Source organism: Lutra lutra, chromosome 7 (assembly GCF_902655055.1).
Source record: "Lutra lutra chromosome 7, mLutLut1.2, whole genome shotgun sequence".
NCBI classification, from domain to species: Eukaryota; Metazoa; Chordata; class Mammalia; order Carnivora; family Mustelidae; genus Lutra; species Lutra lutra.
This window is the reverse complement of record NC_062284.1, coordinates 46,145,785-46,161,585: the sequence shown is the minus strand read 5'-3', so window position 1 is coordinate 46,161,585 and position 15,801 is coordinate 46,145,785. Positions and strand designations below refer to the sequence as shown.

At 39.0% G+C, this 15,801-nt stretch overlaps 1 protein-coding gene across 3 annotated transcripts in view; it reads left to right on the top strand.

Moving 5' to 3' along the window:
- DPP8 (dipeptidyl peptidase 8) overlaps positions 1-14,815 on the top strand; it is a 66,107-nt gene extending 51,292 nt beyond the window's left edge. For 2 of the 3 annotated variants that reach the window (XM_047736490.1, XM_047736491.1), the window contains exons 17-21: positions 3,263-3,409; positions 4,681-4,833; positions 6,280-6,422; positions 7,056-7,167; positions 10,609-14,815. In XM_047736490.1, the coding sequence (XP_047592446.1) occupies positions 3,263-3,409; positions 4,681-4,833; positions 6,280-6,422; positions 7,056-7,167; positions 10,609-10,731 (678 nt within the window). In that variant the 3' untranslated portion in view covers positions 10,732-14,815. Of the gene's footprint in view, positions 1-3,262; positions 3,410-3,880; positions 4,037-4,680; positions 4,834-6,279; positions 6,423-7,055; positions 7,168-10,608 lie in introns of those variants that run through there. The other variant, XM_047736493.1, reaches the window with a different exon arrangement.
- Positions 14,816-15,801: the final 986 nt, after the last annotated feature.

Sequence of the window (15,801 nt, the reverse complement as noted above, 5' to 3'; positions counted from 1 at the left end):
GAAATAGCAGACCTCTGGCTGCAAAGGCACAAACACTGGCTCTTGGGGCACATGTTCGTATCAGGCAGTTGGGCCAATTTTGTGTGTGAAAACAGGCAAAGAAGTGAAATAGTTTTCTTTTAAGATTTATTTGTTTGAGAGAAAGAGTGAGTTCGAGCACATGGGGCAGGGAAGGGAGGAAAGGGGCAGAGGGAGAGGAAGAGAGAGTCCTCAAGCAAACTCCCTCCTGAGCACAGAGCCAGACATGGGGCTTGGTCTAGGACCCTGAGACCAGGAGCTGAGCAGAAACCAAGAGCTGGACACCCAACCGACTGTGCCACCCAGGGACCCTGAAGTTGTTTTCTTTAAATACTCATTTTTGTCTTCTATGCCTACTATTTCTTTTTTCAACTCCTTTCCTTTTTGCCCCTCCTCCCAAGAGAGAAAGGGAAAACACTGTTAACTATACTGGAATTAAAATTTTTTTAAAAAAATTTAAAAAAAGAAAGGGAAGACATCATTCTCCTATCTCCATTTTCATTCATTCATTCAGCAAAAAGTCATTGAGTTCCGATTATGTAGCTATTGTTCTAGGCTGTGAGGATACCGTAGCAAACAAATCAGACTAATGTCCCACCCTTATGGAGTTTAATGAGGGAAATAATAAGTGACTAGATATATAAATGATTTAACTTAATATAATGAAAGTGCTATGCATAAATATTGGGAAAGGGGATGGCAAAGAGACTAAAATGGGAGTTCTGGTAGGAAGTTCAGGGAAGGTCTCTGAGGCTATGTACGTAAGATGAGGAGGAGTGAATCACCTTAAAGATCTGAGGGAAGAGCATTCCAGATGGAGGGAACAGTAAATGTCAAGGTCCTGGGATTAGAAGCAAGTTGGTATAGTTGATAATAAGGTTAGAGTATAGTGCACAAGTAGGGATTTGCTATTAGGTGAAGTCAGAGAAATAGCCAAGGGCCAGATAATGTAAAGTCTTAAAAGGCAATGGTAAGGATTTTAGAATAAAGTCTAAACTCTTTACCAGTTGGAGGGAGATAAGCTATAAAGTCTTATGTAATTTACATTTTAAAATCATCCCTCTGCTACCGTGTGAATAGACTGTAGGAGGACAAGAGTAGAAACAGGAAGACCAGTTTCGCAGTTGCTACAGAGGTCCTGGCTATCCAGAAATTCAGAAAGAGAAGATTCTTTTCTCCCTCTGCCTACTGCTCCCCCTGCTTATGCCCTCTCTCTCTCTGTCTGACAAATAAGTAAATAAAATCTATACACAAAAAGAGAAGATTCTTTACACATAGAATGCACAACCTAGTCTATCCTAATAAATGCTCAGTATGTATTAATTGTGTGAAGATGGTGTTGATTCTTATTTAAATTGCTGAATTGGTTTTCCTATTGGTTTCAGCCAGGAAAAAAACCTTTCATTTTTAGGGCGCCTGCGTGGCTCTGTCTCTTAATGTCCCACTCTTGATTTCGGCTCAGGTCATGATCTCACAGTTGTGAGACTGAGCCCTGCTTTTGAGATAGAGCCCTGCATAGGTCTCTGTGCTCAGTTGGGAGTCTGCTTGTGATTCTCTCTCTCCCTCTTCCTCTCTCCCCAACTCACACACATGCTCCTTCTCTCTAAATAAATAAATCTTAAAAAAACAAAACAGGGGCACCTGGGTGGCTCAGTGGGTTAAGCCTCTGCCTTCAGCTCAGGTCATGATCTTGGGGTCCTGGGATCGAGCCCCACATTGGCCTCTCTGTTCAGCAGGAAGCCTGCTTCCCCCTCTTTCTGCCTGCCTCTCTGCCTACTTGTGATCTCTCTCTGTCAAACAAATAAATAAAATGTTTAAAAACAACAACATGAAAACTTCTTTCATTTTTGCCAGAATCCTCTTTGTCATTGTTTAATGTTTGTCTTCATGTCCACCAAACCCTAACCTTCTCTAAGTTTTTCTGTATTAATTAAAGTCCTCAGAGTGCCTGGGTGGTTCAGTCATTAAGCATCTGCCTTCAGCTCAGGTCATAATCCCAGAGTCCTGGGATCAAGCCCCGAATTTGGGCTCCCTGCTTGGCAGGAAGCCTGCTTCTCCCTCTCCCATTCCCCCTGCTGGTGTTCCCTCTCTCACTGTGTCTCTCTCTGTGTCAAATAAATAAATAAAGTCCTCTTTTAGGGGCACCTGGCTGGCTCAAAAGAGCATGTGACTCTTGCTCTCGGGATCATGAGTTCAAGCTCCATGTTGGATGTAGAGATTACTTAAATAAATAAAAAACTTTAAAAAAAATGTAGTCCTCATTTCTCTAGTTTATTTCTGTTAAGGCACTAAACTGTGTTTAGTTTCTCAGTCATTTTGAAGCATGATAGTGTGATAAGTGGTTTAAGAACTATCCTACCTTTTGCACTGATTTGTATAACAGGAAAAAGGAAACTGAACTGGTCACAGTGTTTCATTAAAATATTAAATTTTTCTACTACTGGTCAGGGACAACCCCAGAAGAGACTGGTAGGAAAGAAAAATGATCTTATTTATCCTTGTCTCCGTCATTTGAGTGACACAGTTCTTCAGGGTAGCCATAATGATTTTAGTAACTTTTTTAAGATTTTTATTTATTAAAAAAAAAAAAGATTTTTATTTATTTACTTGAGAGAGAGAGATCACAAGTAGGCAGAGAGGCAGGCAGAGAGAGAGAGAGAAGCAGAGTCCCTGCTGAGCAGAGAGCCCAATGCGGGGCTCAATCCCAGGACCCTGGGATCATGACCTGAGCCGAAGGTAGAGGCTTAACCCACTGAGCCACCCAGGTGCCCCTTTAGTAACTTTTTCTATGGGGCAGTTTAAATCTCTTGTATGTAATGAATATCTTGGTTGCAGTTTTAAAGTCTATAGTTGCTCAGTAATTCCCCTGAACCTTGACTGTAAAGTTCAGAAAGAAAAAGAACATGAACATGAGAAATTTAAGTTAACTTAAAAATGAATCAGGGAGGGGGGGAATCGGAGAGTTGCTAATCACCTAGTACAAAGTCTCAATTATGCAAGATGAATAAGTTCTAGAGATTTATCCAACGTTGTCCTATAGTTCATGATACTGTATTGTACATTTAAAATTTTATTAAGAGGGTACATCTTGTGATGTGTTCTTGCCACAAGAAAATAAAATTTAATTTTAAAAGCAAAATAATACAAAAAATTCAAGCTTTCTACTTTCCACAGCATCCTGCCTCTTAATGCTTTTTTATGCTACCATATAATAAATTTCACTGAAGTTGTATTTCTTCCTCAGGTGCAGTTGGTGAATAATCGATTTAAAGGAGTCAAGTATTTCCGCTTGAATACCCTAGCCTCTCTGGGTTATGTGGTTGTAGTGATAGACAACAGGGGATCCTGTCACCGAGGGCTTAAATTTGAAGGCGCCTTTAAATACAAAATGGTGTGTGAGCATACAAACATTTTTCTTTTAAAGACATTTACATTTTGTGTTTCATTGTTTGGTATGAAATCTCAGAGAGGAAGTTGGGAGAAGGGGCTGTGAGTGAGTGAGAGAGAGAGAGAATGTGTGTGTGTGTGTGTGTGTATGTGTGCGCGTGCGCGTGTGTGTGTCTGTGTGTGTCTGTGTTAGAGTTCAGGGGTGGGAGGGAAGATGCAACTTGATATTCAGTAGTCTAGCCCACGTCTACCTGTTTACCTGTATATAACTTCGGGGAGCTGAGATAGAACCACTTTTACAGAGAAATACCCTTTCTTTCTATGTTGTATATCCAGCTTAGCCAGAAAGCAGCACCATAGTTTTCAACATCCTGTGCCCTATTGAGAGGAATAATTGAGATTTGTTCTGTCCTCTGTGAAGAGAGAAACCAACTGGTTAGTGCCTTCCTTGTGACAAGCCTCTTTCTCTCTACAGGAAGCTTTAAATGCTACCTTTTAGAGATGCCCCATGTCCTTTCTGCTGCTTTGGGAAATGATGAGAATCCGATGTTCCTTTTACACAGTAAGGCAGTTACTGTGTTTGCCAGTGTATTGGACATGCTGAGTAAGACATGGGATTTTCTCCCACAGCCAGTTCTTTGACCTTATGTTGTATTCTCATGTAAGTTTTTTTGTTTTTATTTTTGTTTTTGGCTCAGTGAAGTGAGATTGTGTGCACTGGCAGGCCTAGTAATACAGACAGGGTGGTGGTGGTAGGAATTAGGACTTAATAGGACCTTAAAGAAGTAGTGTATGTTCAGTTCCTAGAAGTAGATGATGGGGAAATAGGAGGATAAGACCTCAAGAGTGATTCCTTCTGCTTTACTACATTAAGTTTTAAAAAGAAGTAAATTTAGTCAACCACTTAAGGGGGCTGATTTTTTGTCTTTGGGTATAGGAAGGCTTGTTACAAGGAAGATGCTGACCTCTTAGCAGACAACAGAACAAATGGAAGGGGGAAATACCCATATAGCGAGGGACAGTTTGGGTCTCAGTAGGAAAGAACTTTGTGACTAAGGGGTAACTAAACTCTAGGACTGGCTAGCAACAGAAACTATAGGCCCCCATCTCTAGAGTTTAAACTATTTTTTTTTTGGGCAACAGAATCTCAATTGATAATTAATTCTTTAAAAACTACAGGTATTTTTAGTAAAAACCATTTTCAGCTTTAAAAACACTCTGGTAATGAGACTTCTATTTATCAGAATCAGTGAAATGTTCTCCCTTTTTTGACAGGGTCAAATAGAAATTGATGATCAGGTGGAAGGACTCCAGTATCTAGCTTCTCAATATGATTTCATTGACTTAGATCGTGTGGGCATCCATGGCTGGTCCTATGGAGGATACCTCTCCCTGATGGCATTAATGCAGAGGTCGGATATCTTCAGGGTATGTGACTTCCTATTGTATTTCTTTTTGCAATAGAGGTTGAATTTTCTGTCAATTGAGGATATGAGGAAGTATCTATTTTCTGAAGGTTTACAGAGTTTGCAATATTATGGAACGTTAAGATTTGTGTATCTAACAGCCATGTGAGATATATATTTACATATCTATCTATATGTATATATTAAAAAACACTTGTCGGGGCGCCTGGGTGGCTCAGTGGGTTAAGCTGCTGCCTTCAGCTCAGGTCATGATCTCAGGGTCCTGGGATCGAGCCCCACATCGGGCTCTCTGCTCAGCGGGGAGCCTGCTTCCTCCTCTCTCTCTGCCTGCCTCTCTGCCTGCTTATGATCTCTGTCTGTCAAATAAATAAATAAAATCTTTTAAAAAAAAAAAACTTGTCAACTTGATGGCCAGTTGTTAGCAATTTATAGACACGCCAAAGATTGTGGGAGATAGTCATGATTAGTAAAACACACACACACACACACACACACATTGGATTGTAATTACTAATTTAATTGCTGGACTGCAAGCTCTGAGGGCGGGGACTTGTGTGCTCTGCATATCACTGTAACCTCAGTAGCCAAGCACAATTCTTGGCACATACTAGGTCCTAAGTAAATCTTTATTGAATGAATAACATACTAAATATATAAACGATGGTTACAATTTTATAAATAACTTCCTAGAAAAATATGCTAGAAGGAAATACATAAAGATGTTAAAAGTTGTTAAGAGAATGGCAATTATGAAATGTTTTTCTTTTTTACTATTTCAATAACATGATTTTATCTTACAGTAAAAAATAATTTTAAGAACGAAAATGATAGGGTTTTTGCTTTTGCATGTATATTCAGATAATCTTTATAATAACCACAAAATAAACTCTGAAAACTGCCGTAATTTTCCCAGATTTGCAGCTGTTGAGAAAGTAATTAGAATATTTAAATATAAAACTGTGTGGGAACCTTAAAATGGGGAAAGTGTTTAGTGCCTCAATATATTTCATTCATTGTTTAAAATTCTGAACTGCCAACAGAGGCTAAAAAAGAAAAAAGAAATAGCTACTTTCCTATATAGAGCTGAGACTTGTCACACTTTTTTTCCCCAGCAGCAGGAATGAGTTTGCACTGAGCCATTCACATGTTCTATCTAGTTCAGTCTCCCCTTTTAACAGAGGGGCCGGTGTGTGTATTTCAGCTAGCCCACGTTAAGGGTTTAGTATGTGGCATGCCTGTGGAGCATGAAGCTAACTGACTCACAAAGTATCAAGTTCTTGACCTTGGCACTTCACTTTGATTTTCTGAGTTGCTTGAGACCATGTAAGCCCCAGTTGTGGGGCCAAAGCCTAAGGATAATTTTAGCCTATAAATTTGCAGTTACACATTCTCATTGCTAGCCATTGTTTTTTGGATCACACTTGACTGTTACTGTTGTCTTCTGTAGGTTGCTATTGCTGGGGCCCCAGTCACTCTGTGGATCTTCTATGACACAGGCTACACAGAACGCTATATGGGCCACCCTGACCAGAATGAGCAGGGTTATTACTTAGGATCTGTGGCCATGCAAGCAGAAAAGTTTCCCTCTGAGTAAGTTCAAGCTTTAAAATTAAGATTATAAATTTAAAATTGTAGTGTTAAAACTTGTCTTTAAACAGTGAAAACTACAAATACTGTAAAACCAAGACTAATATTTTATAGACTACTCAAACAGCATGGCTAATTCTCAAAGCTGAATTACAGACCAGTTCATATAACCTGGTTTTATTACAACTTATATTTGAAGCAATTACTGTGCTGAAAGAAGTTTAAATACATAACTGTTTCGAGGTGAAAAGTTATGTTTCTGCTTAAATATATTCTATAGACAACGTTTATGATTTTTCTTTCTCTAGGAACGTGCTATGATTATTGATACATGCCAATATCTTCATAAGAAATCAAACACAATTTTTCATTACATGTAATGTCTGGTTACTGTATTATAAATTTATTATTGAAAATGTTGAATTCTTATTTTAATATTACAGTATAAGGAAGTTAACTTTATTATTAACATTATATATGTTTTTATATAATTGTATTTTATATTATATAACTATATATAGTTGTATATATTACATAACTATAATAGTAACTAACAGTTAATTGTGATCAAAGGAGTTAAGTGGTTTTCCCAAGAACTCTATTTTGCCTAATCCTGTGATATTTTCATTTCTCTAGACCAAATCGTTTACTACTTTTACATGGATTCTTGGATGAGAATGTCCATTTTGCACACACCAGTATATTACTGAGTTTTTTAGTGAGGGCTGGAAAGCCATATGATTTACAGGTGAGTTCTTTATTTTCTGATTGAATTAAGTAGCAATTAGTGATTTGATTACTTTGAAATATAATAAACTATGGAGTAAGGCTGAATTTTCAGCTGTGGCCTCTCTCTCCTTAAGAGATCTAAAGTCAGGGCGCCTGGGTGGCTCAGTGGTTTAAGCCGCTGCCTTCAGCTCGGGTCATGATCTCAGGGTCCTGGGATCGAGTCCCACATGAGGCTCTCTGCTCAGCAGGGAGCCTGCTTCCCTCCGTCTCTCTGCCTGCCTCTCTGTCTACTTGTGATCTCTCTCTGTCAAATAAATAAATAAAATCTTTAAAAAAAAAAAAAAGAGAGATCTAAAGTCATAGGCATAGTTAGTAGTGCCTCTAGTTGGGTAAAAAATAAGATTCTGTTGAAGTTGGGCTAAGAACTGACCTCTATGACCTATATGGGCTAAGTACTAGATTGTATAACTTGTGTATCTGTAACTGCTTTCAGTTTGTAATCATGGAAAAAAATGACAGGAGTCTATTCAGTATCCTCCTTTGCTTTTCTTTACATGGTTTTTTAATTTTATATTTTATTTTAATTTTATATATATATATATATATATATATATATATATTTTTTTTTTTTTTTTAAGATTTTATTTATTTACTTGACAGACAGAGATCACAGGTAGGCAGAGAGGCAGGCAGATAGAGGAAGTGAAGCAGGCTCCCTGATGAGCAGAGAGCCTGATGCGGGGCTCGATCCCAGGACCCTGGGATCATGACCTGAGCCGAAGGCAGAGGCTTTAACCCACTGAGCAACCCAGGCACCCCTTTAATTTTATATTTTAATTTTATAATTTTTATATTGACATTGGAATAGAAAGCCATAGGTTAACCACCTTCATTGCTCCATTACTCAAAAAAAAGGGGTTTTAAAAGATAACCTAATCATTTTTTTCCTCCTTTGTACTTCTTTCACAGATTATTATTCCTAAGAGTGAAAAATATTACTTTTTCCATTTCATGTCTCAGTTGACATTTATGTAGATAAACTATGAGCTGTTTGTCTGTAGCAGCACTTTTCAAGCATTTTGGTCTCAGGACCCCTATGCACACCAAAGAGCTTTCGTTTATGTGGGTTTTGTCTGTCCGTATTTCTCATAGAAGATATTAAAACTAAGAAAAATTTTGTTCTGTTTTTTCAAGTTTATTTATTATTTAAGTAATCTTTACACCCAGTATGGAACTCAAACTCACAACCCTGAGAACAAGAGCACATGGTCTTCTAACTGAGCCAGCTAGGCATCCCCAAAACTAAGAAAAATTTAAAATACTTTTTAAAAAATAATAATCAACTATTACATGTTAACACAAATCACAATTTTTGTGGGGGAGGAAAACTATTTTCCAAAATATAAAAAGAAGAAAGAAATAGCATTGTTTTTGCATTTTTGTAAAATCCCTTTAATGTCTGGCTTAAGGAAGACACCTGGATTCTCATATCTACTTCCATACGCAGTCTGTTGGGAAGTGTTGTTTTGGCTAAAGTATACAGTAGTTTCCCATTATGTGCAGTTCTGCTTTCTGAGGTTTCAGTTAACCCTAGCCAACCGAGGTCCAGAAGCAGATGATTGTTGGGGTGCCTGGGTGGCTCAGTCTGTTAAGCGTCGGACTCTTGCTTTCTTCTTAGTTCATGGTCTCAGGTTGTGAGATGGAGCGCCATGTCAGGCTTCATGCAGAATGTGGGGACTGCTTAGGATTCTCTCTCTCCCTCTGCCCCTCCCACCCCACACTCTCTCTCCCTCTCTAAAAAAAAAAAGAAGACGACGTAGTTAATCCTCTTTCTGACATCGTGTCATGTCACTAGTGGCCCAACGCTAAATCACAGGGCCTGTTACTCACTTCACTTCGTCTCATCACGTAAGCACTTTATCTTCCATCATCGCAGGATGAGTGAGCGTAGTACAAGATATTTAGAGAGAGAGACCACACAATCAGGTAACTTTTATTACAGTATGTCGTTACAGTTGTTTTATTTTCTTATCAGTTATGTTTTTAATCTCTTACTATGCCTGAGTAAGTAATAAAACTAAACTTCATTGTAGGTATGTATGGGGAAAAATACAGTATCTTTAGGGTTTGGTACTATCTGCTGTTTCAGGTATCCAGTGTTGGTCTTGAAATGTATCCCAACTCTGAATCACCATATTTGTCAGTCACTCTTTCAAGTTGAAAATGGGGTTCCATTTAAGAAATGGCAGTGCAGGGGCGCCTGGGTGGCTCAGTGGGTTAATCCGCTGCCTTCGGCTCAGGTCATGATCTCAGAGTCCTGGGATCGAGCCCCGCATTGGGCTCTCTGCTCAGCGGGGAGCCTGCTTCCTCCTCTCTCTCTGCCTGCCTCTCTGCCTGCTTGTGATCTCTCTGTCAAATAAATAAATAAAATCTTAAAAAAAAAAAAAAGAAATGGCAGTGCAGTGGGGTGCCTGGGTGGCTCAGTGGGTTAAAGCCTCTGCCTTCAGCTCAGGTCATGATCCCAGCATCCTGGGATCAAGCACCACATCGGGCTCCCTGCTCCACAGGAAGCCTGCTTCTCCCCCTCCCATTCTCCCTGCTTATGTTCCCTCTCTCACTATGTCTCTGTCAAATAAATAAATAAGATCTTGGAAAGAAAAAAAGAAGTGGCAGTGTGGCTTGCAACTCGGTTTCATAAGTGCTTTTCCTTTAGACACCCTATAGCGGAAGTGCTTTCTGCTTTCTTTCCATTGTATCGCCACGGGACATTCATTCATTCATTCCTTTAAGATTTTATTTATTTATTTGACAGAGAGAGACACAGTGAGAGGGGGAACAGAAGCAGAGGGAGTGGGAGAGGCAGGCTTCCCGCTGAGCAGGGAGCCTGATGCCGGGCTCCATCCCAGGACTCTGGGATCATGACCTGAGCTGAGCCACCCAGGTGCCCCTACCAGAGAACATTTAAAAAGACATCTCTTCAAGGGTTGCAGTTTATTAAACTTGGGGTTTTTTAATATAGGTGTGCAGTGGTAAAGAATACGGTGACATCCAATACAATTTAATGTCACTGCTTTGATTCATGCTAAGTCATTGGCACTTTTATTACCCATCATTGCTTTTGCACTATTGGTGCAAATGCCAACACAGTGAATAAAGGCAAATTGTTCTGAAAGTGGTTTTGACCTTGCATATCCCTTGAAAGGGATTCTAAGGACCCCAGATGTCTCTAGATCACACTTGGAGACCCAATGATCTATACATAAATCCTTCTGTAAGCCTTGGAGTGCATAAGGAATGATAAAAAGGGGGAGCGGCCTTTGTGTCAGATATATGTGTGTAGTATCTTGGAGAGGCTGTGCTCTGTATTACTAATCCTGCTGAAACTCTATGGAAAGCTTTGGAAGATGTATTATTCAATTTTCACTTTCTGAATTTTGATTTTTTGTTATTGTTGTTTAAGATCTATCCTCAGGAGAGACACAGCATAAGAGTCCCTGAATCTGGAGAACATTATGAACTGCATCTTTTGCACTACCTTCAAGAAAACCTTGGATCACGTATTGCTGCTCTGAAAGTGATATAGTTTTGACCTGTGTAGAACTCTGGTATACACTGGCTATTTAACCAAATGAGGAGGTTTAATTGATAGAAAACATGGGATTGATCATCACATTTTGATACCTGCCACATAACATCTACTTCTGAAAGTACATTTGTTGCCATGCAGGCGTCTGCAGCTTGTGGATAGTAATCTAATAACCACACACACACAAAATTGAATGACATGTATTTCTAAAGGACCCAGCAATACCATGAGAATTACTGAAAGAAATAAGACATTAGCACCATGTATCCATACTACCTTATTTTCACTTCTTAATAGCATTATAAAATTCATGGACTTAGTGTATTTTTATGGTATACTTCTGAGTTTGTTAAAATATGATGTTATTAGTGATTGGTTTGGTTCAATTCCAGAAACTCTGACTAGTTACAGATTTGATAGCACTTAAATATAATTGAATAGCTTATGCTTCATTGCTTGGGGTGTATCCAGCATGTTATGAACTAATCACTATTAAACCTATGACTTAACCAGTCATTAATGATTTTCCAAGGATAACTTAGTGGCCTCCTAAAAACACTTATTTTGTTTCATTCAAGCTCTGACCAATTTTAGCCAATTTCAGCTATATCTAGTATAAATAGTTCTCTCTGATGATATGACAGAGTGGGTTTTTCCTTTCATACAAAGGCAAGTAACTGTACATGTAGCATGGTTTAATTAGTCTTACAATATTGATAATTACAGGCAGAAAAATTTTAATCAAATGGTTAGAGCTTAAATATTTGCAGGCAATATCTTCTCCTTTAAGAAAAGGGAAAAGTTCACATTGATTTGTTTTCTTCAGAAAATTTAGTGGGGCTAGTTTCCATTGAGTATTTCCTTACTGAAATGTTCCAGCGTTCTAGGGTGATGGAAGGGAATTGTGGTAGGATGAGAGATACCAGGGTGTGGAGAATGACAGGGAGAGGAAAAAGAAAGGATCTGCTTAAGAACCAAGTAGAAGTAAAATTTGACCAAAAATCCTTATGAAAAAGTTTGGGGGGTGAAATTTAAACTGCTAGAATGTTAGTTAAGGAAACCAGAATGAAGAAATCACTGTCTTGCCAACACAGTTTCAGACTAACATTATTCAGGGAGGAAAAGTTCCTTATTTTTCTAGTTTTCATTTTTTGTTATTTTCATCTTAATTTTGGTAACCTTACAAATTTGAACTTTTTAAATTATTTGAGCATCTTAGGTATTGTGAACTTAAACAGGTATCCAGACCACCTCTCCACCATAAACTGACCCCCAGCTAGCCATGGCTCTATTTTTAAGCATTCAGAGCCTCTAAGCAATGTCTGAAATGGCCATGACATTTTCCAGGTTTAGCCCTAGCACTCGACTGTTAAGGGAGCTCATAGGCTTTCAGGTGCTGATTAGAGTCTGTCATTTTAGAGTCTTGGGTGTTGTTGGGTCACATTGCCAGCAGCAGAGAAGGCACCTGTGAGTTTGACCCTTTTTATCACACACCTCAGTGTTCGGAAAGTTGTTTCTGGTACTTTTACACAACGCTCTAAGAAAAATTGCTCTTTTTTTCTTTCTCACTACTACAGAGAGTAGATTTCTCTCGTAGAGAGCACAGCCTCCATTAGTAAGGGTGATGACTGTGCATCAGAGGTGAATTCATCACTGAGAGCCAGGTGGGAGGTGGGGGAGGTCCAGAAATGGCAGGGTGACCTGGTGGTTTTGTCCTTGGGAAGGGGATTGGGTTTTACTGTTTGTGTATTTATACTGTATCATAGGTACCACACTTTCCCTTATTATCTGTGTATGTATTGATTTTCTTGTTTATGATATTTCCCCATACCAAGGTGTGTTTATATTTTTTTCAATGTTAAATTAAATTGATTTGGGTAATTTTTCTTCCCAAGAAAGTATATTCCCCCTTGATTTAAGTATATAATCTATCAAAGGTGGTTTTTGTTTGTGAACTGATTGGCCTCCAGGGATCTATCCTTATATAATATGCAAAGTGGAAATGGTATCCAGTCGTTTTTAGACATCTACTCATTTGAAACCTCTTACCCAGTAAGGCTGTTTCTTTCAATGGCATCTCTCATTTTACCAAAACAAACCTTAAAGAACCTCATGTACTCTTGAATTCACCAGTGTTTTCCTCTTGCCTCTCCTTTCCTCTTATGACAAGGGATGCCTCTTTTATAAGCTCCAGTTCATTAAATGCCATTCTCCTTCTATAGGGGGAAAATATGTGACTGATTACACATCCAGAAAGACGGTTTGACTGAGTTTCATTTTAAAAACTGAAGTGGGAAACATCGTAGTCATTTCAAACAATCAGTAGAAATGTCACTAAAACTCTTCATACCCTGCCTATGGGTAACATCTGAAAAGGCTAAGAGTATATAAAAGTAGCAACGTTTTTTGGAAAGAGCCAAAAAGCACTGGGTTAAACATCCAATGGGGTGGGTTTTGCAGGCTTGATAAACAGGTGCACTCGAGCAGCCATCACCAGGTAGAGTTGCTTATGCATTGTTGAGCAGTGGGACTCAGAATCTCCTTAAGATTCATCTGGATGCTTATTGCTAAAAAGAGATGCAGTCTTTACTCTTAGAAGTTTGGATTTATTGATTTGGGTGGAGACCAGGAATCTGCATTTCTAACAGTCTTTCCAGGGTGATCCCGAAGTTGTTTGTGGGCTACTTTCACAAAGTCTTCTGAAGAGAATGGAATTGGATTGAGAAAATAATAGGTGATTTTTACACTGGACTGATTTACAGACACCTAAAGCAGTAGCCAATGTAGCTGCTCATCTGTGATCACTGCTGGGCCCTTCTTACTCTGAAAGAAGCAGAAGGTATCGTAAACTATGTATCCTCTTTGTCTGGAGATTCATTTTGGAATGAAGGTCTTCTCTTGATCCCATTGCTGGCTCATTTCGAAAGGGTCGTACAAGAGGATAAAGTCACAATGCATGCATTACTTTTTAACAGAATGAGATATAGATATTGATGCTTACTTTTTTTTACTACTTGTTTTATTCCTTAAAGAAAGTGTATCCCACCTGTCTGTAACATAATTCTCTCTTTAGGTGGAATGACTCCTATAAGATCTCTCACTCTTGTAGAATCATAAATTTTTCAAGCTGTTATATCTTTGATATAATCTAATGTTTTCATTGGTTAGAGGAGGAAGCTACATGTAGAGAGAGGAGAAAATATACCCATGGCCGTGTAGCCAGTTAGTGTTCTATTGGTACTAGACTCCATCCAGATGCCCTGACTCATGGTAGTTTAAATGATATGTAGAAAAGGCAAATTTTTAAAGAAGTATTTATTAATATATTCCTATGAAACATTTTAAAGATAACATAAAATGGTTAATTTTTCCATTCTAAAGTAAATGCTAAGCATGCTTATTAATGAAGCAGTACTTCTAATTAGTATATGACATTCTGAAGTTAATTAAAACTGTTAACCCTAAATGTGTCTTCCTAGTAGTGGGGGATTTGGGAATTGGGATATAGAATAGAGTGCTTGCTTAAGCCTGGGAGCCTAACTTAGAGCTATTTGAAGTAAGAAAAGAGACATGGCCGTATCTAAACTAAGAGATTTGCAGGTGAGTGCCCATTCCCAGCAGACATAAATTAATAAGGAAACTTCCCTGACTCGCACTTTCCCAACTCTACCCAGCCTCACCTATCCACCTTGCAGCCTACAATATAGAGACATGTTAGTGTTAGGTGCTGGCTCCTGCTTTTCTTATTTTGTCAAGAGACAGTTCTAGGTAATCAGAAGGGACTTTCAGAAGTCCCTCACAGAGAGAAAAAGTACTATTTGTATGTTTATTTTTGAATAACCCAAATACAAATTTATGTTGTGTTCAGCACAATTGGAGTTCAGGTCTTTAATTTTAGAACATAAAGTGCCTGCTGTTTTAAGCATTGACTTGTATAAAAAGAATTGCATGTCTCACTCCAGTAAGTTTATGGGTTTTCTCATTTTCAGCTACATGGCTTTTAATCATGTAAAGTGAAACATTAGTTTTGTTGCATTTTATTACAGGTTCTTTGTTGCAATAAAGATGCTGCTAAAATTAATTGATGTAAATGTTCCTTCCCCCCCTCCCTTCCCTATTTGTACAGTCTTGCCTTGATTAGTGGCAACTGTGATGTGATTAATACACGAATGAGATCATATGCTTGCAGTGGAGAAAGGAAGACTGCAAGGTGATTACATGGGATTTCTAGTAGAAACACCAGCCAAAAATGCATCTAAACCCAAGGGGAGGTGTGGAGGGAGCTATTCTGTGCCTGCAAGTGGTTCCCCGAAGTTTGTACTGCAGGGATAGGTGGTGCCTGGAGCCAGCGATTAGCACGTCCTTCCTGAGCAGCCGGGAGTTTCTCAGGGATGCTCCTTGGAGTTTCCAAATAGTGGTCTCTGCATGCTCCCTGGGAAATTTCAAGGAAGTTCGGTGTAATACTTTTTTCAGAGGTTTCTTTGACAGGTCTCTGGTCTGTTGAAGCTGTACTGGGCAAAGGGGGAGAGAGGAGGAGATGAACCCCTCTAAAATTAGTAAATTTGGGTTTGTCTGATAGTCCTTCCAGTACAGGCACTTAATCTGGATTCTCTGATCCTCTGAAGCAATACGCAAAATATGAGTGGAAGTGCATTCTGGGGAGAAAGGCTTTGGCTTCTCCAGATTCTTGAGGGAGGATGATCCCCCCAAGAAGAACCACTGCTGTATTATGTATTATGTATTAGGTTTGCAACCTTTTAATTTTTAAACATTTTAAATTATTTTTAATGCCCCCTCTATTATTTATTTAGCCGGATGTGGAGCTGGATCCCAGATCCTTGGTCATGACCTGAGCCACCTAGGTGCCCCGAATGCCCCCTTATTTCAGTAAACTCTATCTGCAACGTAAGGTTTGAACTCGCAACCCCAAGATCAAGAGTCGCGGGCTCTGTGGACTGAGCCAACCAGGCGTCCCAGGGTCTTAAAACATTAATTTGTATACAGAAATTACTAGAAATGAAGATGATCTTGGGTCACCTGGGTGGCTTGGTTGGTTGAGCGTCCGAC